Source organism: Osmerus eperlanus, chromosome 25 (genome assembly GCF_963692335.1).
Source record: "Osmerus eperlanus chromosome 25, fOsmEpe2.1, whole genome shotgun sequence".
NCBI classification, from domain to species: Eukaryota; Metazoa; Chordata; class Actinopteri; order Osmeriformes; family Osmeridae; genus Osmerus; species Osmerus eperlanus.
The window spans coordinates 8,007,705-8,030,451 of record NC_085042.1 but is presented as its reverse complement, the minus strand read 5'-3'; the positions used below and the strand labels follow the sequence as shown (position 1 = coordinate 8,030,451).

Here is a 22,747-nt window from a genome sequence, read left to right as displayed (position 1 = left end):
GGGGGGGATGGAAGGAGGGAGGAGGGAAGGGGGGAGGGGAGAGGTGGGAGAGAGGGGGATGCCGGGAGTGAGGGAGGTGGGGGGGGAGGGGAGGGGGGAAGGGGGGAGGGGAGAGGTGGGTGTTTCTACTCAGGAGTACTGGTATGTCTAAATGTGTCAATGTGCAACCCAACACCTCTCATTCACACACACACACACACACACGAGACAACGCACACTACACACACACAACAAGGACAGACAAATGCACCCCCTTTCAATTCACGTTAGGGAACTATATTACCCCGTGGAAAAACAATTACCAAGCGAGGGAGGAAAATGTCAAGAGAATGTCTGTTGAGTGGCCCTGTGGAGGCCTGCTGCATGGCTTTATCATCAGCAAGCCCTTCAGCCCCTCTGCCTCCAAAAATACAGAGCTGACCTTTGACCCTGGTAGTCGTGGCAACACAGATAAGAAGAAAAATTGTTTCTGTAGGTTTTTTTTTTGTGTGTGTGTGTGAACTTTTTCCCCATCTTATAAAACTACCAGACAGAAATATTTATTAAAACAGGTCAATTATGAGGAATAGTATTTTTTTATGAGACCAAAAAAAGGATAGGAGGATAGCTAAGTGTAGCTTCTGTTCTAAATTCCTGAAATCTTCTTTGAAATAAACTGTCAAAAAGGCTCAAGAAGCCCACACACTGTAGACCAAGAGGTCCGAGCCGGAACATTCTCTCTCTGTGCTTTGATAGTGACGACCAGAGCTTTCTCCACAGCTGTGTGAGAGTGAAAAGTAGATTTCTTCACAGAACATTGGCTTAGTCGGCCCCTCAGTGGCAGATTTCTGGAGCGCTTGACGGAGCAAGCTCCAGGAAAAGTTAAAAAGCCTTATAACAATCCTGGCTAGGCTTGGTAGTGCAGGCTGTATCCCTGCCAGAGCAACACATCGAGACACAAATTCACCTGGCATCGACTAGAGGATGTCTGTGTGTGTGTGCAGCCTGTAAACCTGGGTGACACTTCTACAATGGGGAAACACATTAACTACACAAACACGTGTATAGCTATTGAGCGTGTGTGTGTGTGTGTGGTTTTCTTTCTAGAATTGTTCTTTGCGGTCTGTGTGGAAAGGTTAATTGGTCAGTGCGCTACAGCCAAAGTTCCCAGCCTCCACCCTGCCCCATTGCGCTTGATTAGCATGATGCTTTCCAAAGACACCAAACAGCAACATGGCTACCATCGCTGTGACAGAGCCTGGTTAGTGTCTGATGTTAAGCTATGATGGTGAGCTCTTACCTTAATCAGATCAGTCAGCGGGTAGTAGAAACCCCAAATCCTCTGCAGGGAACAGCAGTGGGAGCACTAACATGGGGTCTTACTGCCCCCTGCTGTTTGAATTGAGAAGACATCCTTAAGGCTGATGGTGTAGGCTTGTGAGTTTGATGCGTTTTTGATGTTCGTCAAAATTTGAACCGTTTACCACTCTTGAACGGGCTCGATGCTATAATCAAACACGAACGCACCCATTCCTCCTCAACATCCCGGTAGCGATTCTGAGCGTGTTATTGAAAGAGAAGGGTCCTTCATTTGGGCTGCTTAAGAACCCCTTCTGAGACAGAGGCGGGCTGAGGGTTTTTTTAATCCCAGGTGTTGTAAATACTTGGTGCTCTGCATGTGTCTGAAAGGCAGTAACAGTAATCACCCCCCCCCCCATCCTCTTCCCCGTGATTGCAGCAATCAGGAGAGCTGAAAACGGCACCCTGTCAGCAGCCGATCCATGCATACGGAGCTGGCCGAGAGACCTAGGTACAGCCTCTCCCTCTCTCCTCTGTTCCCGTCTTCCTCTCTCTCTCCATCCCTCTGCCTCTTGCTTGGTGCCAGGGCCCCCTGCACACAGGATGGGGCAGTTTCTGGAGGGATGGGGGTGGGGGGGGGGGCAGAGAGATGACCCTGCAAGGGTGGCTTTGCTGGGGGTCAGTGCTGTTGAAAAGTCTTAGGCACCCAAGATTCTTGACATGAACATTGCAACGCTGATAACGTGTTTTGTTTCACTTCATTCGTTTCTTTAAAGTCTTTTTAGCTTTACTCGCTCTACATTTTTTATTTGTGCCTTGCTCCAGTACTGTACACGACCTTCGTAAGAGCAAGACAAACCACTGTGATACGCTTCTTTTCTTAAAAAACATTGTTTATTCCACTTTGAGGACAGTATTGTGTATTTGACAAGACAATGGATACATAATGCCAGAGCATACACTGTATATTATTACACTGTTGAACCAGTGACGCAGTGTTGGTCCGAGTAGGTGGGTCTATTTATCGAGAATGTTCTTTGTACGTCAGACCCCCCTGTGCCAGCTCAACACCAGAACACCGCTGCTAACTCCATCATTTCAGTCAGCAGAGCGCAGACTTTCACACATGCATGGCAAATACACCGACAAAACACCGACAAACTCTCACTCACTCCCTCAGACATACACACGGACGCATACACAAACACCCCGACAGTTTTTCCACAGAATTAACGTCAATCCCAATCCATTTCCTATGCTATAACCCCTGCAGTGTCTGAGGACTGACGCAGTGTCGCAGACAGGTAGGGCTGCTCCAAACTCCCTCAGCTTCCAGCACCACAGGCAGTAGTTATATTATTAGTAGGTTAGTGTGTGTTAGTTCGTTAGTCTGTTAGTCGGTTAGTTAGTTAGTGTATGGAGCTATCCTCTGCTCCAGTGGTTAGTGCTTTCTAATGCCACTACAAGAACAAGGTTAGTAGGGTAGTTAGAAGACCAGTCTCACATACCAGACCTTCTCCTCCTCAGCACCGTGGAGTGATCTCCCAACGGCTCGGTTAGAGAGATGCAGACGCACCTCCTTCAAAACACGGTGCGCCCTAAAACAGTCGATAAGAATTCAGCAATAATCTATCCCATGCTTTTTGATCGTGCTGATTGCACGGAGGAGAGAAGGTGTGGAATGCTGACGTGTAACTGAAAGACAGTCACGGAAGTCCTGTTAGTAGGGGTGTGTCTTCTCAGGCTGTTAGTAAGAGGCTACGCTAGCTCAGTTAGCCCTGCAGCGGGACAGAGACGCTGGGTGCTGCTCCAAATAAGGCGCAGAGCCTTGAAAACCACCCTGTTGGCGTCGTTGGCCGGACTCCAACGGCTTAACGGGTTGGCCACAAAATAAACAAGGGGTAACAAATGTGACGCAGGTCGTTTGGGATACAATAGGGGAATAGAGAACAAGGTTCAAAAAGCAAAAAGAAGTGTTAGGTACACATGGATAGGCATAGCCAAGATTTGAAACATTCCATTTCACTTTTTCCGGAGTTCCCCATCGTTAGTGTGGGGCCAACTCATTCAGCTGGTCTCTTCCAAGCTCATACCTCGTGGTTAACACTGTGTCTCATCCCCAAATCCTGAAACCATTCTCTTCATTTTAAGGAAGATAATGTATTGTTTATTTTGATGCACTGAAAGTTAGAACTAATTGTGTAAGGCGTTAGTATACCTATGTCAAAGTGACCCGTATCTGGCATCAGAAAGGTTGCAGGACCATGGGAGAGGTCAAACAGAGGGCGGAAGGGTTAGTGAGGGTGTTAGAGAGATCAGGCCCAGCCTGGATCAACCAGAGGACAGATTAGTAAGATCTTTGAAGGGCCTTTCACACTAGACGGCTAAGATCCACACAGACTGAGTCGGCATCGATCTGCATCCAGGAAACCTTCCGATTTTTGACGCCTGCAAATTGCTTTTCGCTGCTTGCTGTGACAAAGCGGTCCACCTCAGCCTACTGCTGACGGTTACAGACCATCTCCAAAGCAAGTCTCCTGGACTAGCCCACACACGCTGAACGTTTGTTTTGAAGGCAGAGTGCATGACTGCACCCTGTGAACTGCTATGGAGCCCTGTCAGCCAGTGTGGATGGCCCTTGAGAAGATATTAGTAGGCTAGTTAGATGTATTAGTCTGATTTAATCGGAGCATTCGCTGTTGAGGACCTACAATCCTAGACCCCACAGACACTTTGTGGTCTTAAAACAGATAACACATGCAAAAACACACCATATACATATGTTCGCACGCACGCACCTACAAACACACACACACAAACAGTCAAACCTCAGACAAGACACTTAGCAGATGAATGTTTGTTTCGGTAGATTCATGAAGCTGCTGTACAGCCATTTCAGTGTTAACATCATCCTGGTACTAAACAACTACAACAAGAGCTGCTCCATCTACGAAATAAAACAGCTCATATCAACCCCATTTCAAACGCAGTAACAAACGCATAAACAGCTATTCACATTCAAATAAAAATAAACACAAAATGAGAAAAGGTGAGCAGTTACGAAGCCGTAATGACACTGTCCTCCAGCAGATCGTTAAGCAACTGCAGCAAGTCAAGCTGCACACTTCCTAACAGCCTAATTCAGATATTTACATAAAGATTAGTGAGGGGCTTCGGGCTCGAGTCAATCATGTGATTAATGTTAGACTTGCATCCACAGGAGGAAGTCAACAAGGTGTTAAACAGTGTTGCCAAGGTTACCGGTAGATCAGGGCACAGCTGACAGGGTGAGGAGAAGCAGGCTCTACAAAGAGGAGTAAAACGGACTGCAGAGATGGGCTTCGTTCGGCACTGCTATGCCTGACAAAAGGGTTGGCGTGGCGCTTGAAGCAATAAGCAGGGTTAGTTACTGAGAGAGAGAGTGTGTTATTTAGGTGAATAACTGAAGAGAACATAACAGGTTCTGTCATGGCCTTGGGTGTGGTCCTACTGAACACACGAATGAGAAGACAGCTTCTTCTAACTTGATGAAGGGAGATTGATATCTCACTAACAGCTAGCTGATGTACTGCCCTAAACCGTTTGTCAGTACCTAACACACACAGCAATGAAGTCAGCCCTATGCAGTAGTGTCCGTCTTCCAGTGGGTGAGAGGCCGGGGTTCCAGTGCCCCCTAGTGGAAGCCATGGTGATGACAGGTGACAACTGCAGAACAGAGCAAGAGGCCACACTTTTAAAACAAGGCAATCAATTAATTTACCATCATCCTTCTCCATTTCTAAATCTCCCTTCTTGTTTCTCCTCCTCTGACCCGCTTGATCCAAACTGACTATTTTTTCCAGCATGATGTTTAAATCCGGCATTGAACCAACATTAAATCAGCCACACCGACAGATTTGAGTTTAATCAGATTTTGCTGTGTTTTTGTCAGGTTTTTAGCATTCTTAGCATTCTGCATTGTCTAGAGTGTAAGCTTTCAGTGTATAAATAAACACTCTAGTACTAATCTCTCACATTCTCTTTTTCGCCCTCATAAGCTTTTATCAAACCACATTTCAACACAGTCTAGGTAACCAAATATATGAGCGTTTGTAAAAAATACTTATATATAGAGAGAATTGTTTTACCTGTTTACAGAATTGCCCTTGCAGTAGACAGCTTCTCATCATGCAGGCTAACGTCGATGAGTCCTCCAAGACCACAGGGTCTATCCCACAGTCTTCCTCTGCAAACCTGAAGAAGAACACAGAGCAGAGACACAGAGCAGCAGAAAGTAGAAGGCACCCTCCTCTGATACCTGCCCCCCGTAACGCCACACCTCGGACAGTGTTCTGTCCGAGTGTTCTGTCTCAGTGTTCTGTCCGAGTGTTCTGTCTCAGTGTTCTGTCCGACTGTCCCAGTTTTTCACAAATCAAAGATGAATGGCAGGGCATAAACCTGTCCATAACTGACCTAGGCCAGGCCAAAAAAGCCAGCCCCAGCATCATAAAGAAATACAACACCTGACTAGGATCTTTACCATAGCTTATTCTAAGCTCATATCAAAATCTTTTTTTTTTACCAAGATCAATCAACTGAGGTCATCGACTGATGTATCAAATCAAAATGTATTTGTATGACAGGCATTAATAGATGATTCATCTCCCTTTGAGACACCATGCAGAGCACATACCCTTTCCTCCTCCTGCCTCCGTCAGGGAATTTCCATCAGTAACTTCATATGCCCCTGTGGTCGTGAGGAGACACACCACCTGCTGGACCATGCTGGTGCGTAATTATTTGTTCTTGTGAAAGGGAAAAAAATAGATTGCAGATGAGATAAGACCTGGTTAGCTAGGGGTTATGGATCATGACTGCATCTGAACAGGTGTAATTCTCATGGAGATTCCAAATTGGCCTCATTATTGGCCTTGAGATGAGTATCGGGCGATCCAAGCTGACAGATATCCCGGGCAAAGAGAAGAAACTATATAGGCTAGGTCTGCAGGTCTTTCTCGGTCGCTGTCTATTAATAGCCAAAGACAGGTATCTTAGCTACCCTATCCTACCACTGTTCAAACTATAACCTGAAATGTGATATTTGCGGTTCTTTCATTCCACACCTGCAGAGAATTTGGATCTTGAAACCGTTTTGTATTCATTATGTTTATAGGCGTGCCTCGTCAACAGTTTATCTTTCAATTAAAGTCCAAATGAAAAAATTGGCATTAAAATCTTATCAAGACGTACAGAATCAAACTAATGTGGACAGAGAATACATTTGTCAGTCGCATATCACTTACCATTTAAACTACCTTTCAACGTCAGCAGGCTATCATAACCCACACCTGGCCCGTAGTCCTCTCGTGACCTGACGAAACGATCTTGTTTGGAGGATAACGTAATGTATCAGCGTATTGTAGCTTCTTCCAAAATCGTATTAAATACGAATCGTCTAGGTTGCGAAGCCTCAAGAAGTGAGATGATCATGACCGTACGTGGCTCGACCAGGCTCGGCTCCCTACCTCTTCCTTGCCCGAAGACCGAGTAGGGAGTGCCAAAAAACAGCTGCGCTCGTCTAGGTTTATGGGGAACAAATAAAAGCGGAAGGCTGTGAACAAAGAAGTATTTGGATTGTGCGTGGAATGAACCAGTGCGCAGATGTCCGCATTTTTAAAGGAGCCTGTGCGCGTATCCCAGCTGCCACGGGTTCCATTGTAATGCTGTCTCTGTCGATATCCACCATCTGCGTTCCCTGAACAACCGAGCGTGTCCTCGGGCGCACAGTGCGCACTCGTGGAACCTAGGCGCCACAATACCTGTTCAACACAATATACGCATGAAAGTATAATGAGCGTATTTGTTTGAGAAACGTTTAGAACAGAGAGTTGCATTTCTCGTGCGTTTGATTCCGCTATGTCATCTAGGAAATAATGCATTTTAAAGATAAGCTTTGACAAATGACACTCGTTGCTCCCATATAATAATTTAGCAAATACCACAGCCTTTTTTGTTTTATATATTAATCATAAAATGTATGTGTAAGCAATATTAAAACGAATATTAGTTTATTTACATCCATTGCAAATCTTTATTCAGGGGGATACTATTACATTATCTGGCAACCCTGTTCAAATATAAAGTAGGCATAATTGAATCTTGGTCGTTACTGGCCACCGTATTCGTCCAAAACAAACATACGCCGTGTTCGTCTTTTTAAATCGGAATAAGACTACGCTGAAGTGGACCACATTTTTTTTAAACAACCTTAAGATTAATCAGGCTTTATTGAGCCTTCACACGTCCGCTGTGACATCGGTTTTTCTATGCATCGATCATCTGCGCCGACATTTGCTGGTTTGTGTCAAGTTACCGATAGCCTTTTTCTCAGCAACGGTCGAGTTGCAAATGATGATGCCGTTTTATCGAAATTTAACATCAGCTGTATTGTTAGTGCCACTGAAAAGCTCAGGCCTTCCAGTTCGACTACTTCTGAAGTGGAGTATGTCCACGTGGCTGTCACCGATTCACCTTTGACTAATTTGATGGATCACTTCGATGTGGTGGCAGACAAAATCCGGAGTGTTGAACTACAGCATGGACACACCTTGGTACACTGTAACGCTGGCGTAAGTCGCTCTGCGACTTTATGCATAGTGTATCTCATGAAGTATCGTAACATGACACTTTTGGAGGCCTATACATTTTTGAAATCTTGCCGGCCAATTGTGAGACCCAACAATGGATTCTGGAAACAACTTATTCAATACGAGTTCAAGCTTCGTGGAAGTGCCACTGTGAAAATGGTATCTTCTTCCCTGGGAGATATACCGGACATTTATGAAGAGGACACCAAAAACATGGTGCCTTTTTAAAAAGAACTGCGTACTTTAAAAAAATAAATTTGCCATCAACGGCATGTGCTACAAATACAAATGTGTGTATCCTAGTACGAGTGTTGTATCATTATAAAACATGATTGAACCTTACCGAATACACCAAACATTTAATTTCACACCCCATTCATCTTTAATTGGTCCAGCATTCAAAAAAACAACGAAAGTTTGTAAGCAACAAGTTCTTTGGGAGAAATCTTGTACAATAGTGACAAATTAAGAAGCAGACACACAGTTAACATGTACATATATTGGCACAGTCATTAGTGTCCACTTGTTGTCTATAATAGACAAAACTGTTCAGACTGTACATTTGGCAGTTAATTCTAATGTAACTATGTGAAATAAAATGTCTTGCATTCTGGATCAGCAAGAAAAGCCCATCTCTAATCAAGGTGAATTACAGCGTTTTGGGAACTACCCTAGGAATGCTTAAATGACTCATAATCCATGCCATCAATCGCACATCTTGTCAATTAAATCCTTCAAGATAGCTTCAGTGCAAATACTAATAGCAGGCAACTTTTAAATCCCCTCAATAATGGACTCCCTTTAAGTAAGCAATAAATACACTACTCTACAACGTTGGGATAGTAGGTTCTGCCCATTACATTCATTTGGCCATCATGGCAGGTTTCAAAGCACTGTCCTGAAATACCACCTGTAAAGTAGGATTTTGACCAAACCCTATAAGAAATGGCTTTGCGCAGCAAGACAGAAGTTGGACACACAGAAAAAAAACATTTTCTCCATTAATCCCCCCAAAAATCTAAGAAAACGCCCCTGAGTTGGTACTGTGTGGTCGGATTAGTCAATGCGAAAGGCCGACAACAGAAATGGAAATGGATAGTCGACAATTCTCATTTCCACATAGTCCCTCAATAAGGCCACAGTGACCACTGCATAGTCATGCAAAAAGCAAACCATAAAAATAAAATAATTTGGCCTACATCGTCTCACAACTCAAATCACAGAAAGTGGAATCAAAGTTAATCTAATGACACACCAACAATCAAATCACAGATTTCTAACCAGCAGCTGTATGTTGACTGTCTTCTACATATTCTGATTCAACCCACTGATTTTCATGACAGTAGAAAACTTCCCATTCACAGCAACAGGGAGGACTTAGTAGTGGGTGAACTTAACCCCCCTCGTTTGTACACACATGGACTGTTCACTACTGTTTGAAAATCGTGACAGATTTCGACCAATTAAAAGCCTGCATGCTGTTCCAGCTTTTGGTATTCTGTGGCTTTGGGTCGACGTGAAGATCTGGACTTCTGTCCCTCCACAACACAGGCAATGATCTGGAAAAATGAACAGACAGTCAAACGATGTTTAGCGATGCGCTAATGATGAAAGCTCCACCTTAATAAATAGGAATATATCAATTGGTATTTTACTCAAAGCCCAGGTTTTTTGCCCTCACTCATTCCAAAGAACAAGTATCAGCTCTGTTGAGATTCTGTGAATGATCATGACGTTTAAAAAGCGTCTCACATACCTTACGCTTGTTGTGGTAACTAATGTAGAGGACTGCCACCAACACGGCTGTAGACACGAGATAGGCAAAGAAGTGGCTGCTTTTGGCATCCTCGGGGGCGAGAGCTTCCCCAGGGTGGTTCTTGTTCTCCACATCCTCAAGTTCTTGATTCTCCACTGGCTCTGCCTCCTCCTCTGTCTCCTTCTCCTCTGGCTTATTCTCCTCTGCCTCCTTCTCCTCTGCCTCCTTCTCCTCTGTCTTCTTCTCCTCTGCCTCCTTCTCCTCTGTCTTCTTCTCCTCTGCCTCCTTCTCCTCTGTCTTCTTCTCCTCTGTCTTCTTCTCCTCTGCCTCCTTCTCCTCTGTCTTCTTCTCCTCTGTCTTCTTCTCCTCTGCCTCCTTCTCCTCTGTCTTCTCCTCCTCTGCCTCCTTCTCCTCTGCCTCCTTCTCCTCTGTCTTCTTCTCCTCTGCCTCCTTCTCCTCTGCCTTCTTCTCCTCTGTCTTCTTCTCCTCTGCCTCCTTCTCCTCTGTCTTCTTCTCCTCTGCCTCCTTCTCCTCTGTCTTCTTCTCCTCTGTCTTCTTCTCCTCTGTCTTCTTCTCCTCTGCCTCCTTCTCCTCTGTCTTCTTCTCCTCTGTCTTCTTCTCCTCTGCCTCCTTCTCCTCTGTCTTCTTCTCCTCTGTCTTCTTCTCCTCTGCCTCCTTCTCCTCTGCCTTCTTCTCCTCTGTCTTCTCTTCTGTCTTCTCCTCTGCCTCCTTCTCCTCTGTCTTCTTCTCCTCTGTCTTTTCCTCCTCTGTCTTCTTCTCCTCTGCCTCCTTCTCCTCTGTCTTCTTCTCCTCTGTCTTCTCCTCCTCTGGCTTCTTCTCCTCTGTCTTCTTCTCCTCTGTCTTCTCTGTCTTCTTCTCTTCTGTCTTCTTCTCCTCTGTCTTCTTCTCCTCTGTCTTCTTCTCCTCTGTCTTCTTCTCCTCTGTCTTCTTCTCCTCTGCCTCCTTCTCCTCTGTCTTCTTCTCCTCTGTCTTCTCCTCCTCTGGCTTCTTCTCCTCTGTCTTCTTCTCCTCTGTCTTCTCTGTCTTCTTCTCTTCTGTCTTCTTCTCCTCTGTCTTCTCCTCTGTCTTCTTCTCCTCTGTCTTCTCCTCTGTCTTCTCCTCTGTCTTCTTCTCCTCTGTCTTCTCCTCCTCTGCCTCCTTCTCCTCTGTCTTCTCCTCTGCCTCCTTCTCCTCTGTCTTCTTCTCCTCTGTCTTCTTCTCCTCTGTCTTTATCCCTGCCCCCTTTGCGTCATCTTCATTGGCTTGAGTGTCTTTCCCGGACACATCGCGTTTGTCTGGAAAACCTGCACAGAAGACACAAACACGGGCATGGTAGAAGCACATTCAGTAAAGGCATAGAAAATAGGCACCCTAGCTGATTCCATTGAAATAATATCTATTTGAGTTTCCTTATTGAGCTAAACAGGCTGTGAACAGAACAGAAAGATATGCATAGAATCAGTAGAGCACTCTCTCCACGAGATCCAGTTTTTCTAGTTGAGTTCCGCATGAACCACATCCGTGAACATGTTCCGCAGTGGTGGGAGGGGAAAGTACCTAAACTAACTATGTTATTAGAAAAAGATTCATAGAGTTGCTATTACTGCCCAACACAGTAAACCGAATGTTGCAGAATTTATTTTACAAATACAAAACACTTACCTCTTGTGCCATAAAAACTGACCAGCAAGAATAATAAAAATATAGCCCGCATAACGGCTGAAAGCTACCTTCAATCTCGAAAACAAATGTACTGATATGTCAGATAGCGGCTGTTCTTCTACAGTCAATGAAACTGCAAATGTAATGACAAAGCAACTCTCTGCTGCCACGCATAGGTCATTAAAGACATTCAGCCTAGCAAAAATATTAGCAACGCTGTCTTCCCGAAACGTTGCTTTGTAAACTCCAAGACAGACCCAATGCCCAACGGTTTAACTCGCTTATTTATGTTCGCAATAAAATAACCCAGACGAGTTAAAATAAATGATTACATTTTTCATCACTAGGGCGTACTCCAGCAGAGGGCAGTAGCCTACAGGTCTACGGAGCAAGGCCGCGCAGGTTTACAGTAGGAGAAATCGCTTGTGCAATTTCCTTAACATTTTAAGCAGCCTCTAGAGGCTATATTGTCAGAAAGCTCAGAAAATGAACTGGATGTCGTGAATCATATGGTATTTCAGCATGAAATAATTGTCCTACATTAATTTGACACATCATGTTGTGATTTGATTGTTTGATCGAAAACTAGGCCTCTGTCTGCAGTATAGTAGCTAGTTTAATTTCAAATTCTAATGCAATTAAGTTAGTAGCCTAGCATTGGTAGCTCTATAGTGCGTATGTTTTAAGAGTAGCTTCACTAACACTGGTTCTATATCAGTGAAAACATCAACATGATTCCTCTCATCATCCATTAATCTTTTTTTAATATATATATATATTTTTTTTAACATAAGACAGCATGAGGCTGAGATGGGAGAGAGTATAAGCATCCTAACTTAATTCCGAGGCGTTTGGCTTCTCAGCAGGGCTCTGGAGACCTGCGGATCCATGTAATGAATGTGTCTTAATTACGGTGTTTGACATTTGAAAACTCCAATGATCCCTCTCATTCTTGAGAGACATTTGCATTTCTTCTTTAAGGTCAAATGCATGTGAATAATACATTAAGGAGGGTCTTAAGCTCACAGCCTGCCATAGTCTTCATAGAGGTGCCAGCTGAGTCTAGTCGAACTCAGACAACGTTGGGGAAACAATCAATTAATATCATGTTGGGAGATCAGGTGAAGAGCAAACATGCCTTCTAAATAGTTCCTGCATCCAGTTGTGACTAGATGCACGCTAATAATGAGAGCAGAGATACATTTCTCAAATATAGTATATATAGCTATAGCTTATTATTTATTTTGTGCGTGAGTGTTTTTTTTTACCCTGGTTTCACGAAAGAGCATGGATGTAATATTATGTAACACAGTGAAGAAAGCACACTAATGGAAACAAACGAAATCAAATTTAACAAACCACGCCCGGGGTGTCCATCTGGAGAACTGTATCGTTACAAATTAGCCGCGCTTGGATTTCAAACCGTTTTCACAATTCCACCTACCTATTATAGCCTACATTTCATTTGTAAAGGTAATATGGATCCTGGATTATTTTCTTGACGCTAGCTGGCTGCTTTTCCTGCAATGTTAAACACTCACACCCTCTAATTTCATTTAATCATTTGTGTTTCATCAGGACATCCAAAGGCCCCTGCAGAGAGACATGTCTGTTCAATGTCTCCACATCTTACATTTGCAATATCAAAGGGTTAACCTGGAATGTATTCAAGATCAAAGGAGTCCCAAAAAGGAGCTTTGGCAAGAGACTGAAATAATTTAATGAGCAGAAATTAACATGTATTAACTCTGGCCTTTCGCTTACATGGCATGTGTCTAGCATGAAGACACTCAAACACAACAGTATTATTGGGTAAACTGTGATTTGTAGGGAACGATGGTTTTGTGGGGAACCAGAGAACACAATAAAAGTAACTAAAGCTTATTAAAGAACCGTGTTAAAATCTAATTATAAAAGTAATATCCACATGCAATGACACAAGACAACTTATTTTCAAGTCTACAACATAAAGTATTGGAAGTCTGTATCCAGACAATGTTTATATTAGGTAACGAATAGCATTAATCTGGAAGGAACATTTGAAGATGTATTGACAGCAGTCATGCACAGGCCAGGTGTGCTATTTTGCACTGCCAACATACTACTCTTCCCACATAACTTATCGGTACGCTACGATGCAATCATCCTTGTGAAGTAGGCTCACTTTGACAGAAATTTCTCGAATGGTCCGGGTTTTTGGTCGGACACAGCTTGCATATTTCAAGCCCGTCAGTCACCTGGAGACTTGATTTCATAATTTGTTACTGTCTGTGGAGAGTGTAACACTGCAATAGAGGTGTAGCCTTAAGAAGCCTGACAACTCATTACCTGCAATTTCAGTGACGTGCTGGGGAGGGGGGCTGGTAGGCATGGGACCACAGAGCAGGGCCTCTGTCTGTTACGGTGGGAGACAGAAAGACAAACAGGCAAGGTCTTATTACCGCTAACGATTGGATAAAACATGGGTGTGAGACTGACAGCTTGGGTTTTCACCGCAGGGCAAAATTGGCAAACAAATCCTCGGCGCATCCGTCAGTTCTTCAGCCTGATGCTGGAGGTCTGGAGCGCGAGGCCCGGGTGAGAGAGGGGATGGCCTTGTCTCGGGCTTTGGGCCTGTAACTGACTTGATGTGATACGACCCTTCTGAGACTGTGGACTGTATTGATGAGGAAAACATATAACATCCTCACAGCGTGTCCTTATGGGGAGCCAAGTATACATTTTCCTCAACTTCAACCAACAAACTGTACCTGCATCCATTATTCCTCTAGAAAGACTTTATTCTTTTGGCAAAGTAAGAAAATATCCCATGTGGTCGAACTCTAGACAGTCTCCTTACGTCCACATGTTCTATCTCTGTACCGGTATCGATCTTTCAATGACTGGAGCTCAGACAGGCCAGACATTTCCACCCCAGCACCACACAGGACCTCTGCTCTCTCCAGTCCTCAAGATATGTCTGGATGAAGTCCAGAAAACCCTCTCCACACACTGCAGACACACACACTTCCCATCACGTGACGCCCTCTTCAGCTTGGTCCCTCAGCCACGGGATAATTGGTTCGTCCCTGGCATCCGTGCCCATCTCCAAAGCCACCAAAAACTGTAACCTACCTTGTGTATTTTTCACTAATTGAATTGCCTAATGAGATCCCAGGGGGTACATCCCATTACCTCTGAGTTAATTAAAGCGTCAGCGGTGTGCCAAATGGTGAATAAAGAAGCAAGAGAAGTGAGAGGATCGAGGGAAGCGACTGACCTGCTTTTTCTGTCGTTATTGTGGGACTGTCTTCACTCCAGGAAGGAACAGATGTCTATTATTTTTTTTATTATTTGTATTTATTTTTGGCTTCACATTTTGTTACCCTGGCACAGCCTTATATTTTCCAGTGTGGTTAGCCTAAATTCTCCTTATTAAAAATTAAGCTGTGATTCCCCCACCCTATCCGTCAGACTTTCTATGAAGACATTCGTGGTTATTAACTGAAGCTACAAACACATAACTTTATTAAACATAAAGTAGATTGCCCATTCTGTCAGCTTGTACAACTTCATACTATCATATAATTTTAGTAGATGCCTAGTATGTAACGATTTCTGCACAATCATACACGAGTACCCAGTTAAATACCTTCAGACAAGCGTTTCATGGCTGTAGTATCAATTTGAAGAGTGAAATAAAAAGAATTGCCAAAAAACCCATAAACTATTTAGACATTACTCTTGTGTACAGGAAGGAAAAGAGAACCAAGCACGTTTAAGAAACATTCTCAAAGGTTTATTTAACATGTCAAAGGAAGGGTCACACACAATTTTAAAGGAAGGGGGGGCGAGGCCTGAACATTTTGACCAGTACTATGAATTAAACTCAATACTAACATTAATTAAGTTCCGGCTAAAAGATAGTGTTTTTGTTTCTTTTTGTAGTTTTTTTTTTAAAGAAACTTTTATACATTGGTTCTTTTATACAAGTAGTTCATTGGATAAATGCATCAAAAAAAGAAACCAGTTCTGCAGTAAACTTTACAAAAAAATACATTTTGTTTCATTGACAAGTGTTGAAAAGGAGGTGATCAAATATTGACCAATAATAATTCTTCCTTTTCATTATTAAAAAAGTTGTTGCTAATATCTATTTTTTTAAGTAGAAGCAATATACAGCACGATAAATGAGGGGGGGAAAAGAAGAGAATTGCTTTCTTAGACTTAGTCAGTTGATTTGGTTACCAAGGAGAGGGGCTGTGACTGGAACAAGGCATGGTGGGAGTGCAGTGCAGCCTGGTGGAAGGGAGAAGGCGGGGAAAGCATCGAATGATGCAGGGAACTAAACGGGATTGGACGAGTGAGGATAGACTGACCACCTGAAGAACCAATGGGGATGGAGATGCTTGGATGAGAGGAGGAGGAGGAGGAAGAGGAGGAAGAGGAGGAGGATGAAGATCCTGGAGGTTTGCCCGGTAGGGGGAAGTGATGGTGCATGCGTCCCTCTGGCTTGGTGGTGAGGGACAGGGGCTGGGCCTGCTCCGAGTGGGTGGCGGCCGGGGCGGCAGGCGAAGCCAGGGCTGTGGAGGGCGTGGCCGGGGAGTCCAGCATGCTGCCGTGAGACGAGGCAGGGCTGTCACACATCTTGTCGGAGGTCAGGTACTGCACACACTGTTTCTTCCTGATGGAGAAGTCTGAGGGAGACACAGGGGGGAGAGGGTCAGAGACTTCCCCTGTTGACGACTTGAAACTACAAACCCATCCACTGGAATTCACAACAGAGTCACAACCGGCCCAAATAAATCTGTAACAGACCACAACAGAGGACATGGACACAGAGCCATTCAAACAAAGGGAACGACACAGACACAAGAGGACAATGACACAAAATTACGCTTAATTTTGCGGTCTGATTATGAAGAACGCATGAGACCGTGTGAACAGGGATACTGGAGGGATGGGGTTGCCAGAGGGGGGGGGGGGGGATGTGTGATCAGAAGGCTCCTGAGAGAAGCATCAACCAGACATACCTGCCACTACTAGCACTGAACCTCATAGGCTGCTTGAGTTTAGAGAGAGGAGAGAAGTTAGTAGAAAAACGGGGATAAATAGGATAGAGCATAAAAAGGTGTTATGTTGTGGCGGGCTGAGAATAACCCAGAATCATGTTGAAGAGACAAAGTGAGGCCTACGACAGTGGTTAAAAGGCCTGTAGGTGGAGACCTATCTGTCCTTGAGAGAAGAGAGTGTAGAACAGAAAGAGAGAGAGAGAGAGAGAGAAAGAGAGAGAGAGAGGGAGGGAGAGTGAGAGAGAGAGTAAAAGGGGGGGAGAGAAGTTCTCTTACCCTCTGGTGTTGAGTCTGGCTTATTATCTCTCTTCCTCTTTTTCCGTTTTCCCTGTGTGCAGATAAACATAACAATGTGTTCAGAGAAAACAACCGTTCTCTATCAAAGTGAAAGCAACACGCTTTAAACGGCGCACTAGACCTGGGGAAGACTTGGTGTCGACCCCGCGCGACAACCAAAAAAGCGCGGCCGATTGTTCTCGTTCCTTTCTGGACGCCGTGGAAAACGAGAGCAGCGTTTCCGCCACGTCGTGTCGGAAGAGCTTTTCCTACTCACATAGTTGTCTCTGGCGGACCAGCCGGGATAGAGCTGCGAGTGGAGTTGTCTCTCCTTCCTCGCCAGCTCGTAGTATTTGGCTTGATCCTCTCTCGTCAGCGAGTGCCACTGCAGGACACAGACACGACCAGAGTCAGGCGGATGACAGTGTTACTCGTCCCCACACAGACACACACACCCCACCCGCATGCACCGACACAACCACACACACACGTACACGACCACACACATACACAACCACACACACACATACACAACCACACACACACATACACAACCACACACACACGTACACAACCACACACATACACAACCACACACACACACACAACCACACACACATATACACAACCACACACACACATATACACAACCACACACACACACATACACAACCACACACACACACACACATACACAACCACACACACACACATACACAACCACACACATACACAACCACACACATACACAACCACACACACACACACATACACAACCACACACATACACAACCACACACACACACATACACAACCACACACACACAACCACACACACATACACAACCACACACACACATACACAACCACACACACATACACAACCACACACACACACACAACCACACACACACACACACACAACCACACACACACACATACACACACACACACACACACTCTTACCCGTCTTCCCAGGATCTGGTTGATGGCTGCGCTCTCCTTCAGGGTGCACTCAGCGACCACCTTGGCCCTCATCTCCTTCATGTACAGCATGAAGGCGTTCAGGGGCTTCTTGATGTGAGGCTTCTTATCCTCCTCCTTCTTCGCCGGCCCGGGAGACTTCCTGCTGCGACAGGAAAACACACGTTTCAAAAAACCAGCCAATCACAGAGACGATCAAATCAAAACGACTATTACTGATGGTTATGGAGTCATGTCTGTCAGCATGTGTGTGCTGGCTCTGTGTGTGAGAGAGAAAGAGAGATTGGTAGAGATAGAGAGAGATAGAGAGAGATAGAGAAATAGATATAGAGATTGAGAAAGATAGAGAGAGAGATAGACAGAGATAGAGAGAGATAGAGGTAGAGAGAGACAGAGGTAGAGCTAGAGAGAGATAGAGATAGATAGACGTAGAGAGAGATAGAGGTAGAGAGAGATAGAGAGAGAGATAGAGGTAGAGAGAGATAGAGGTAGAGAGAGATAGAGGTAGAGAGAGATAGAGGTAGAGAGAGATAGAGGTAGAGAGAGATAGAGGTAGAGAGAGATAGAGGTGGCATGCCGGCTGTGATACTTACGAATGCATGGAGGGGCTCATGTGATCTCCGTTGGGCTCCTGCTTGATGGCTGGGGAGACGATGGCAGGGTGGGGGATGCCTGTCTGATGCAGGCCATGGGGGTGGTGGGGCACCATGTGGGGGGAGAAACGACTGGACACCAGGCTGTGGGGGCAGAGGAACCACAAGCAACGGCTCAGTCTCTCACCCAACTTCCTCGACCGCGTGCGGCGTGAGACGGGATCGCGCTCGCCTCTGAGCCGACAGTTTAGCCCCCCCCCCCCCCCCCTCAACCCCCCCCCCCCCACACACACACACACCTCCAGAACGTCAGTCTAGACTTCAAAGTAACGCGCGCCCGATCAGCGACACATTGGGTGTTTTTTCTTCTTCTTTCAAATAAAGGCTCGTTCGGGAGCTCGCTTTTACCACCACCCCTGGAGGAGAGAGGAGTGTGGTGTTGCCATGGTGACGGAGGGCAAGGGAGGCAGGGGTTAGGGCTGAGGGGTGTCTGACACCTGAAACCACTTTCTGTCGCCACGTTCCAAAGTACAGACGGAGCTCTGGAGCCCTGGCTATGGAACACCTTCTCCCCCTCTGCCCCCTCTCTCCCCCCTCTCCCCTCTCTCCCCCCTTTCTCTCACCCTCTCCCCCCTCTCTCCCCTCTCTCCCCCCTTTCTCTCACCCTCTCCCCCCTCTCTCCCCCCTTTCTCTCCCCCCTCCCTCCCCTCTCTCCCCTCTCCCCACAGGAACACAAAGGAACACTGTCGTTGACGGAGAAGAACAAAGTTCTTCGACCTCACGTTCTGGTTCTAACACTTGGGAAAGGCTTTAACTGCTTCATGAAAATCCATAAAATCAATCCCTGATACGAATAACAACAACAGCATTGTTCGTTAGTGCACTGGGAGGTTTTCTCTATTTGAACTGAAACATAACATGTTGTGATAACTCTTCATCCACGCTGTATCCATCTTTAAAGACAGACATCTTGAAGACAACTATGATCGAAGCCCATCATAAAAGATTTTGTACTTAATACATGTTATTGTTTCTGTTGCAAAGCGCTAGGCACAACTATAATTGAGACGTCACTTTGAGACTGTAGCTGAGGAATTGCTGTAGTTATTACTGAACAGTTTTACTATTATTTTTGTTCACCCCTCGTTAATCAGCAAGCCCCTGTAATAGATTTTGATTTTGTCGTAATTGTTATTGCTATACTTCAGCAATTGTTACACTGTATAGCATTATTGTAGTATAATTACTTTGGTTCACCGCGCCTATTAGCTGACATGTGGTCATATGTTGCTGCCATGCGGCTAGTAAATAAATGTAGAAATAGGCAGTTCTGATCATTCATCTTCTACTGTAGTTTCTACATGCACTGTTTGGATGTCAGTTGGATGCATTTGTTATAAGCGTCCCTTAAATGAATAACATTTAAAACTTTAACGTAACATCATCAGCTAGATTCACTTATTCACAAAAACCTTCAAAAGGTGCAAAGTAAACTTTACGAAACTCCGGCATGGGCTCCAGATATTGATCACAGAGAGAAACCTCTCCTGAATATTTCATTCGCTACTAACACCGGAAGGCTCACTACAAATTTTTCCAATTTTGACAGTTGGGCAGAGAGTTAAGTCTGGTGGGACTTGTCGGTTCAGATGAGCTTTGATTTGTCCTAATCGATCCTCAGCCCCTTTCATCTTAGTGTGTGTAGCAGTACGTCTCCCAAGATGGGCCTGGCTGAGGAGTATCTTGGAGAGTAAGACAGTGCTGTCAGAACAGAGCCCTCCTGAATGCCAATACTGTTCTGTCTTCGGAAGGCCGAGCCCGTCTCGGAGAGACTAAGAGCCCAGAGATCCTTTGTAGTCTTGACACTGCTGGCTGTCTATGATCCGATATTCCCGGTGCCCTAACGCTGCGAAACACCGCCGGCGGACGAGAGCGTGAGGAACATGAGAGCGCCGTGTAATGGAAGCGATAGATATTAAATGTCGCTGTTCTGGAGAGTAGTGGGGGGGGGGGGGGGGGAGGAGGAAGGGGTGTCAGGGGCAGGACCGACCACTCACCTGGACATGGAGGCGTTCATCGCCAACGCAGGGTAGGGGTGACGGAAACCCCCTGGAGGGATAGAGTACATGGGCTGGCCTTGTCTGAGGGGAGAGAGGAGGAGAGTGGAAATATCACAAGTTAATCACTCATAAAAATGTCAGGAATGAGGTTGCTGGCATGCTGAGGGTGTGTGTGTGTGTGTGTGTGTGTGTGTGTGTGTGCGCGCATGTGTGTGTGTGTGTGTGTGGGGTACTTACTGAGGCACCAGCCAGCCCAGGGGGTGTGGGATCTGCCCCACGGCGCTCGGAGACAGAGGGTAGTAGGGAGACAGCTCCGACGGGTGGGGGGTCCGGGGGATCCCTGCAGGGGGGCAGAGAGGGGGCGCGGGGGGTCAGCCTCTTCATGCTGTGGGGGTGGAGAGATGGAGTGGACGGTACCGGAAGCCGGGCCTACCTGTCTTGGGGTCCAGGATCTCGGGGGAGAGGTGTGAGGGAGGGGTGCCCGGGGAGAAGTGTTCATTGCTGTAGGTGATCAGGGGGGTCAGCGGGTGCACGTGGTGGGCATGCTGCACCACAGGGACCTTGTTCGACTGTGGGGAGGGCGAGAGGGGGAGGAGAGGGAGGAGAGGGGGAGGAGAGGGAGGAGAGGGGGAAGTTTAGAGACCAGGAAGGAGAGACCAACCTCTCAGAAGAGCGTAAAAACTCTGTTTCAAAGGCGCGTGAACACCTTTTGAAACATAGTAGCAAGCGTGTACAGTCTCCCGCCCGTGAGCCTGGAGTAACAGCTTTTTCAAGAGAGACCAGCAGCCATCCTGTGGGAGGATGAAATGAGTCCTGACAGAGAGTGTTCCCTGCGTCTGGGACTGCTCCTGTAAACAACACAGGCTGGGTGTGTGTGACGGTCGCTGATGCAATCTGGAGCGCCACCAAGGAACACTAAAACGGCGTCGGACACATGCCAAGACCATTAGCTGAGGAGAGAACAGTCTGTTCAACCCAGCGTTTTGAACAACAGGGGCGCCTATCCAGGATTTACACTGGATAACCCCCCCACCTCCTCCCACCCCCCCCCCCCGACAAAGGGTAGAAGGTGGTAGTGGGGGGGGAGTGGGGGGGGCGCACCTGCCAAGGAGCAGATATCTTATCTCTCACTGGTGACACCTGGCCCACCTCTACTGATCCGGATGCAGGGAAATGCTGCCCTTTGGTTCGCGGGTCAGGTGGGGGAGTTCAACCTGTCACCAGATATATTTATCTGAGCGAAGACGACGAAAGGATACTTTTACTGTGGTAGAACGACAGCAACACTGATTCAATCATGGAGGGGGGAAACGGGGAAACAGATACTTTGCAGAACTGAAGAAATGTTCATATCCCAGCAGCGCTTTGACAGCTAATTCACATAATTTCTTTTGCTGTCAGAGAATATCCAGATCTCACTGTGACCAAAGTGCTGCGATCCAGCAGGCCTGCTCTGGACCAGGGGCATGGTGATGATGATGATGATAATAACCTGTGTCTCTACTTTCATTAGACACTGCGGTGGCTCCAAGTCATTTCCCCCGTACGTGCGTCCTGAATGGGCCGCTTGTTGGCCCAGCGTCGTCACAAGAGAGGGCCAGAGGGTGAGGGGGGTGGGGGGGAGAAAGGAGTCTTGTTCCTCCAACCTAACCTTTCTTCAGGAACCCTCCCTTCCCCTCCCCTCCCTTCCCTCCGTCCTCCTCCCCCCCCTGCTCTCAGCTCACCAGCGCGGTCTGAGAGGGAACAAGGTTTGCATTGAGACGCCAGTGCACGCTCCCGCTTCACGCTACTTAAGAATTGTTCCAAATCCCGGGCATGCTTTTTCTGTCACTTTTTCTAATGCAGGTCCAACCTGTTTTTAGACACTTTTGAAAGCCTTGGTAAACTTGCTGCTCCTTCAACTAAAGCCCTCTTTGATTTCAGTAATGCTGTTTGGATGATGTTAGTGTTAGCAGATACAAATGTTTGAATCATGAGTCATTAAAAATGACTTAAAGGAGATCAATCGGAAAAAGGTTTTTAAATATATTTTTGTATATGTTGTTTTTCGAAGATTTTGTAATTCAATTTTTTTTTAACTGGTCTGGTTGGATTTATTAGCAGTAGGATAAAAAGGTTTCTGTATTATATTACTATTTCAAAAGGTTGAAATTTTGAAATCTTTGCATCCATGCTCCATGTCTATTTCACATAGGCTTTGTTGCTCTACTTCATGTACAATGGGGCTGAATATTATTCTGTATAAAACACTGTTTGGCACTCCTAGGCAAGAGTGCCAACACATTGTGGGAAGCACTTCAGTGAGAATCAGAAATCCCGGCCATGAATAATTCATACGCTGAATTCACCAATCGTGCATTCGCTCTGCACATCATTTTAAGTTTGAAAAACACTGGATTTTAAAAAATCCCAAATGTTTTGGACTATGTAGAGAACGTCCTGCACGGGATAAACCCTTCTG

General features: G+C 45.8%; 3 protein-coding genes and 1 long non-coding RNA gene across 8 annotated transcripts in view; 1 reads left to right on the top strand and 3 right to left on the bottom strand.

The window, feature by feature from the left end:
- Window positions 1–2,156: 2,156 nt before the first annotated feature.
- LOC134012216 (uncharacterized) lies at window positions 2,157–7,050 on the bottom strand. The gene is made up of 3 exons (XR_009928534.1): window positions 6,561–7,050; window positions 5,406–6,062; window positions 2,157–4,983 (listed from the first exon to the last, which is right to left on the bottom strand). It is a non-coding gene; the product is annotated as an uncharacterized LOC134012216 (long non-coding RNA).
- Window positions 7,051–7,437: 387 nt separating this feature from the next.
- Window positions 7,438–8,875, top strand: LOC134012198 (dual specificity protein phosphatase 18-like). Its single transcript, XM_062451941.1, has one exon. It carries the CDS (start codon window positions 7,584–7,586, stop codon window positions 8,130–8,132), a length of 549 nt encoding a protein of 182 aa, XP_062307925.1. The 5' UTR covers window positions 7,438–7,583; the 3' UTR covers window positions 8,133–8,875.
- LOC134012157 (cilia- and flagella-associated protein 251-like) lies at window positions 8,263–11,456 on the bottom strand. The gene is made up of 3 exons (XM_062451867.1): window positions 11,323–11,456; window positions 9,661–10,964; window positions 8,263–9,463 (listed from the first exon to the last, which is right to left on the bottom strand). Exons 1-3 carry the CDS (start codon window positions 11,372–11,374, stop codon window positions 9,368–9,370), a joined length of 1,452 nt encoding a protein of 483 aa, XP_062307851.1. The 5' UTR covers window positions 11,375–11,456; the 3' UTR covers window positions 8,263–9,367.
- Window positions 11,457–15,078: 3,622 nt separating this feature from the next.
- Window positions 15,079–22,747, bottom strand: part of tcf7l1b (transcription factor 7 like 1b) — a 34,380-nt gene continuing 26,711 nt past the window's right edge. For 2 of the 5 annotated variants that reach the window (XM_062451842.1, XM_062451843.1), the window contains 8 exons: window positions 20,720–20,855; window positions 20,524–20,626; window positions 20,284–20,367; window positions 18,227–18,370; window positions 17,616–17,778; window positions 16,927–17,034; window positions 16,650–16,701; window positions 15,079–15,998 (listed from right to left, as the gene is read on the bottom strand). In XM_062451842.1, the coding sequence (XP_062307826.1) occupies window positions 15,529–15,998; window positions 16,650–16,701; window positions 16,927–17,034; window positions 17,616–17,778; window positions 18,227–18,370; window positions 20,284–20,367; window positions 20,524–20,626; window positions 20,720–20,855 (1,260 nt within the window). In that variant the 3' untranslated portion in view covers window positions 15,079–15,528. Of the gene's footprint in view, window positions 16,032–16,334; window positions 16,364–16,649; window positions 16,702–16,926; window positions 17,035–17,615; window positions 17,779–18,226; window positions 18,371–20,283; window positions 20,368–20,523; window positions 20,627–20,719; window positions 20,856–22,747 lie in introns of all 5 variants that reach the window. The other 3 variants (XM_062451845.1, XM_062451846.1, XM_062451844.1) reach the window with 3 other exon arrangements.

Excerpts from the sequence above, each read along its gene's own strand:
- LOC134012198 (XM_062451941.1), top strand. The coding sequence starts at position 7,584 with ATGCATCGATCATCTGCGCCGACATTTGCTGGTTTGTGTCAAGTTACC.
- LOC134012157 (XM_062451867.1), bottom strand. The coding sequence starts at position 11,374 with ATGCGGGCTATATTTTTATTATTCTTGCTGGTCAGTTTTTATGGCACA. Across the intron at positions 10,965-11,322 it reads CAGTTTTTATGGCACAAGAG|GTTTTCCAGACAAACGCGAT; the intron begins GTAAGTGTTTTG and ends TCTTCTGTGCAG. Across the intron at positions 9,464-9,660 it reads GTTACCACAACAAGCGTAAG|ATCATTGCCTGTGTTGTGGA; the intron begins GTATGTGAGACG and ends TCATTTTTCCAG.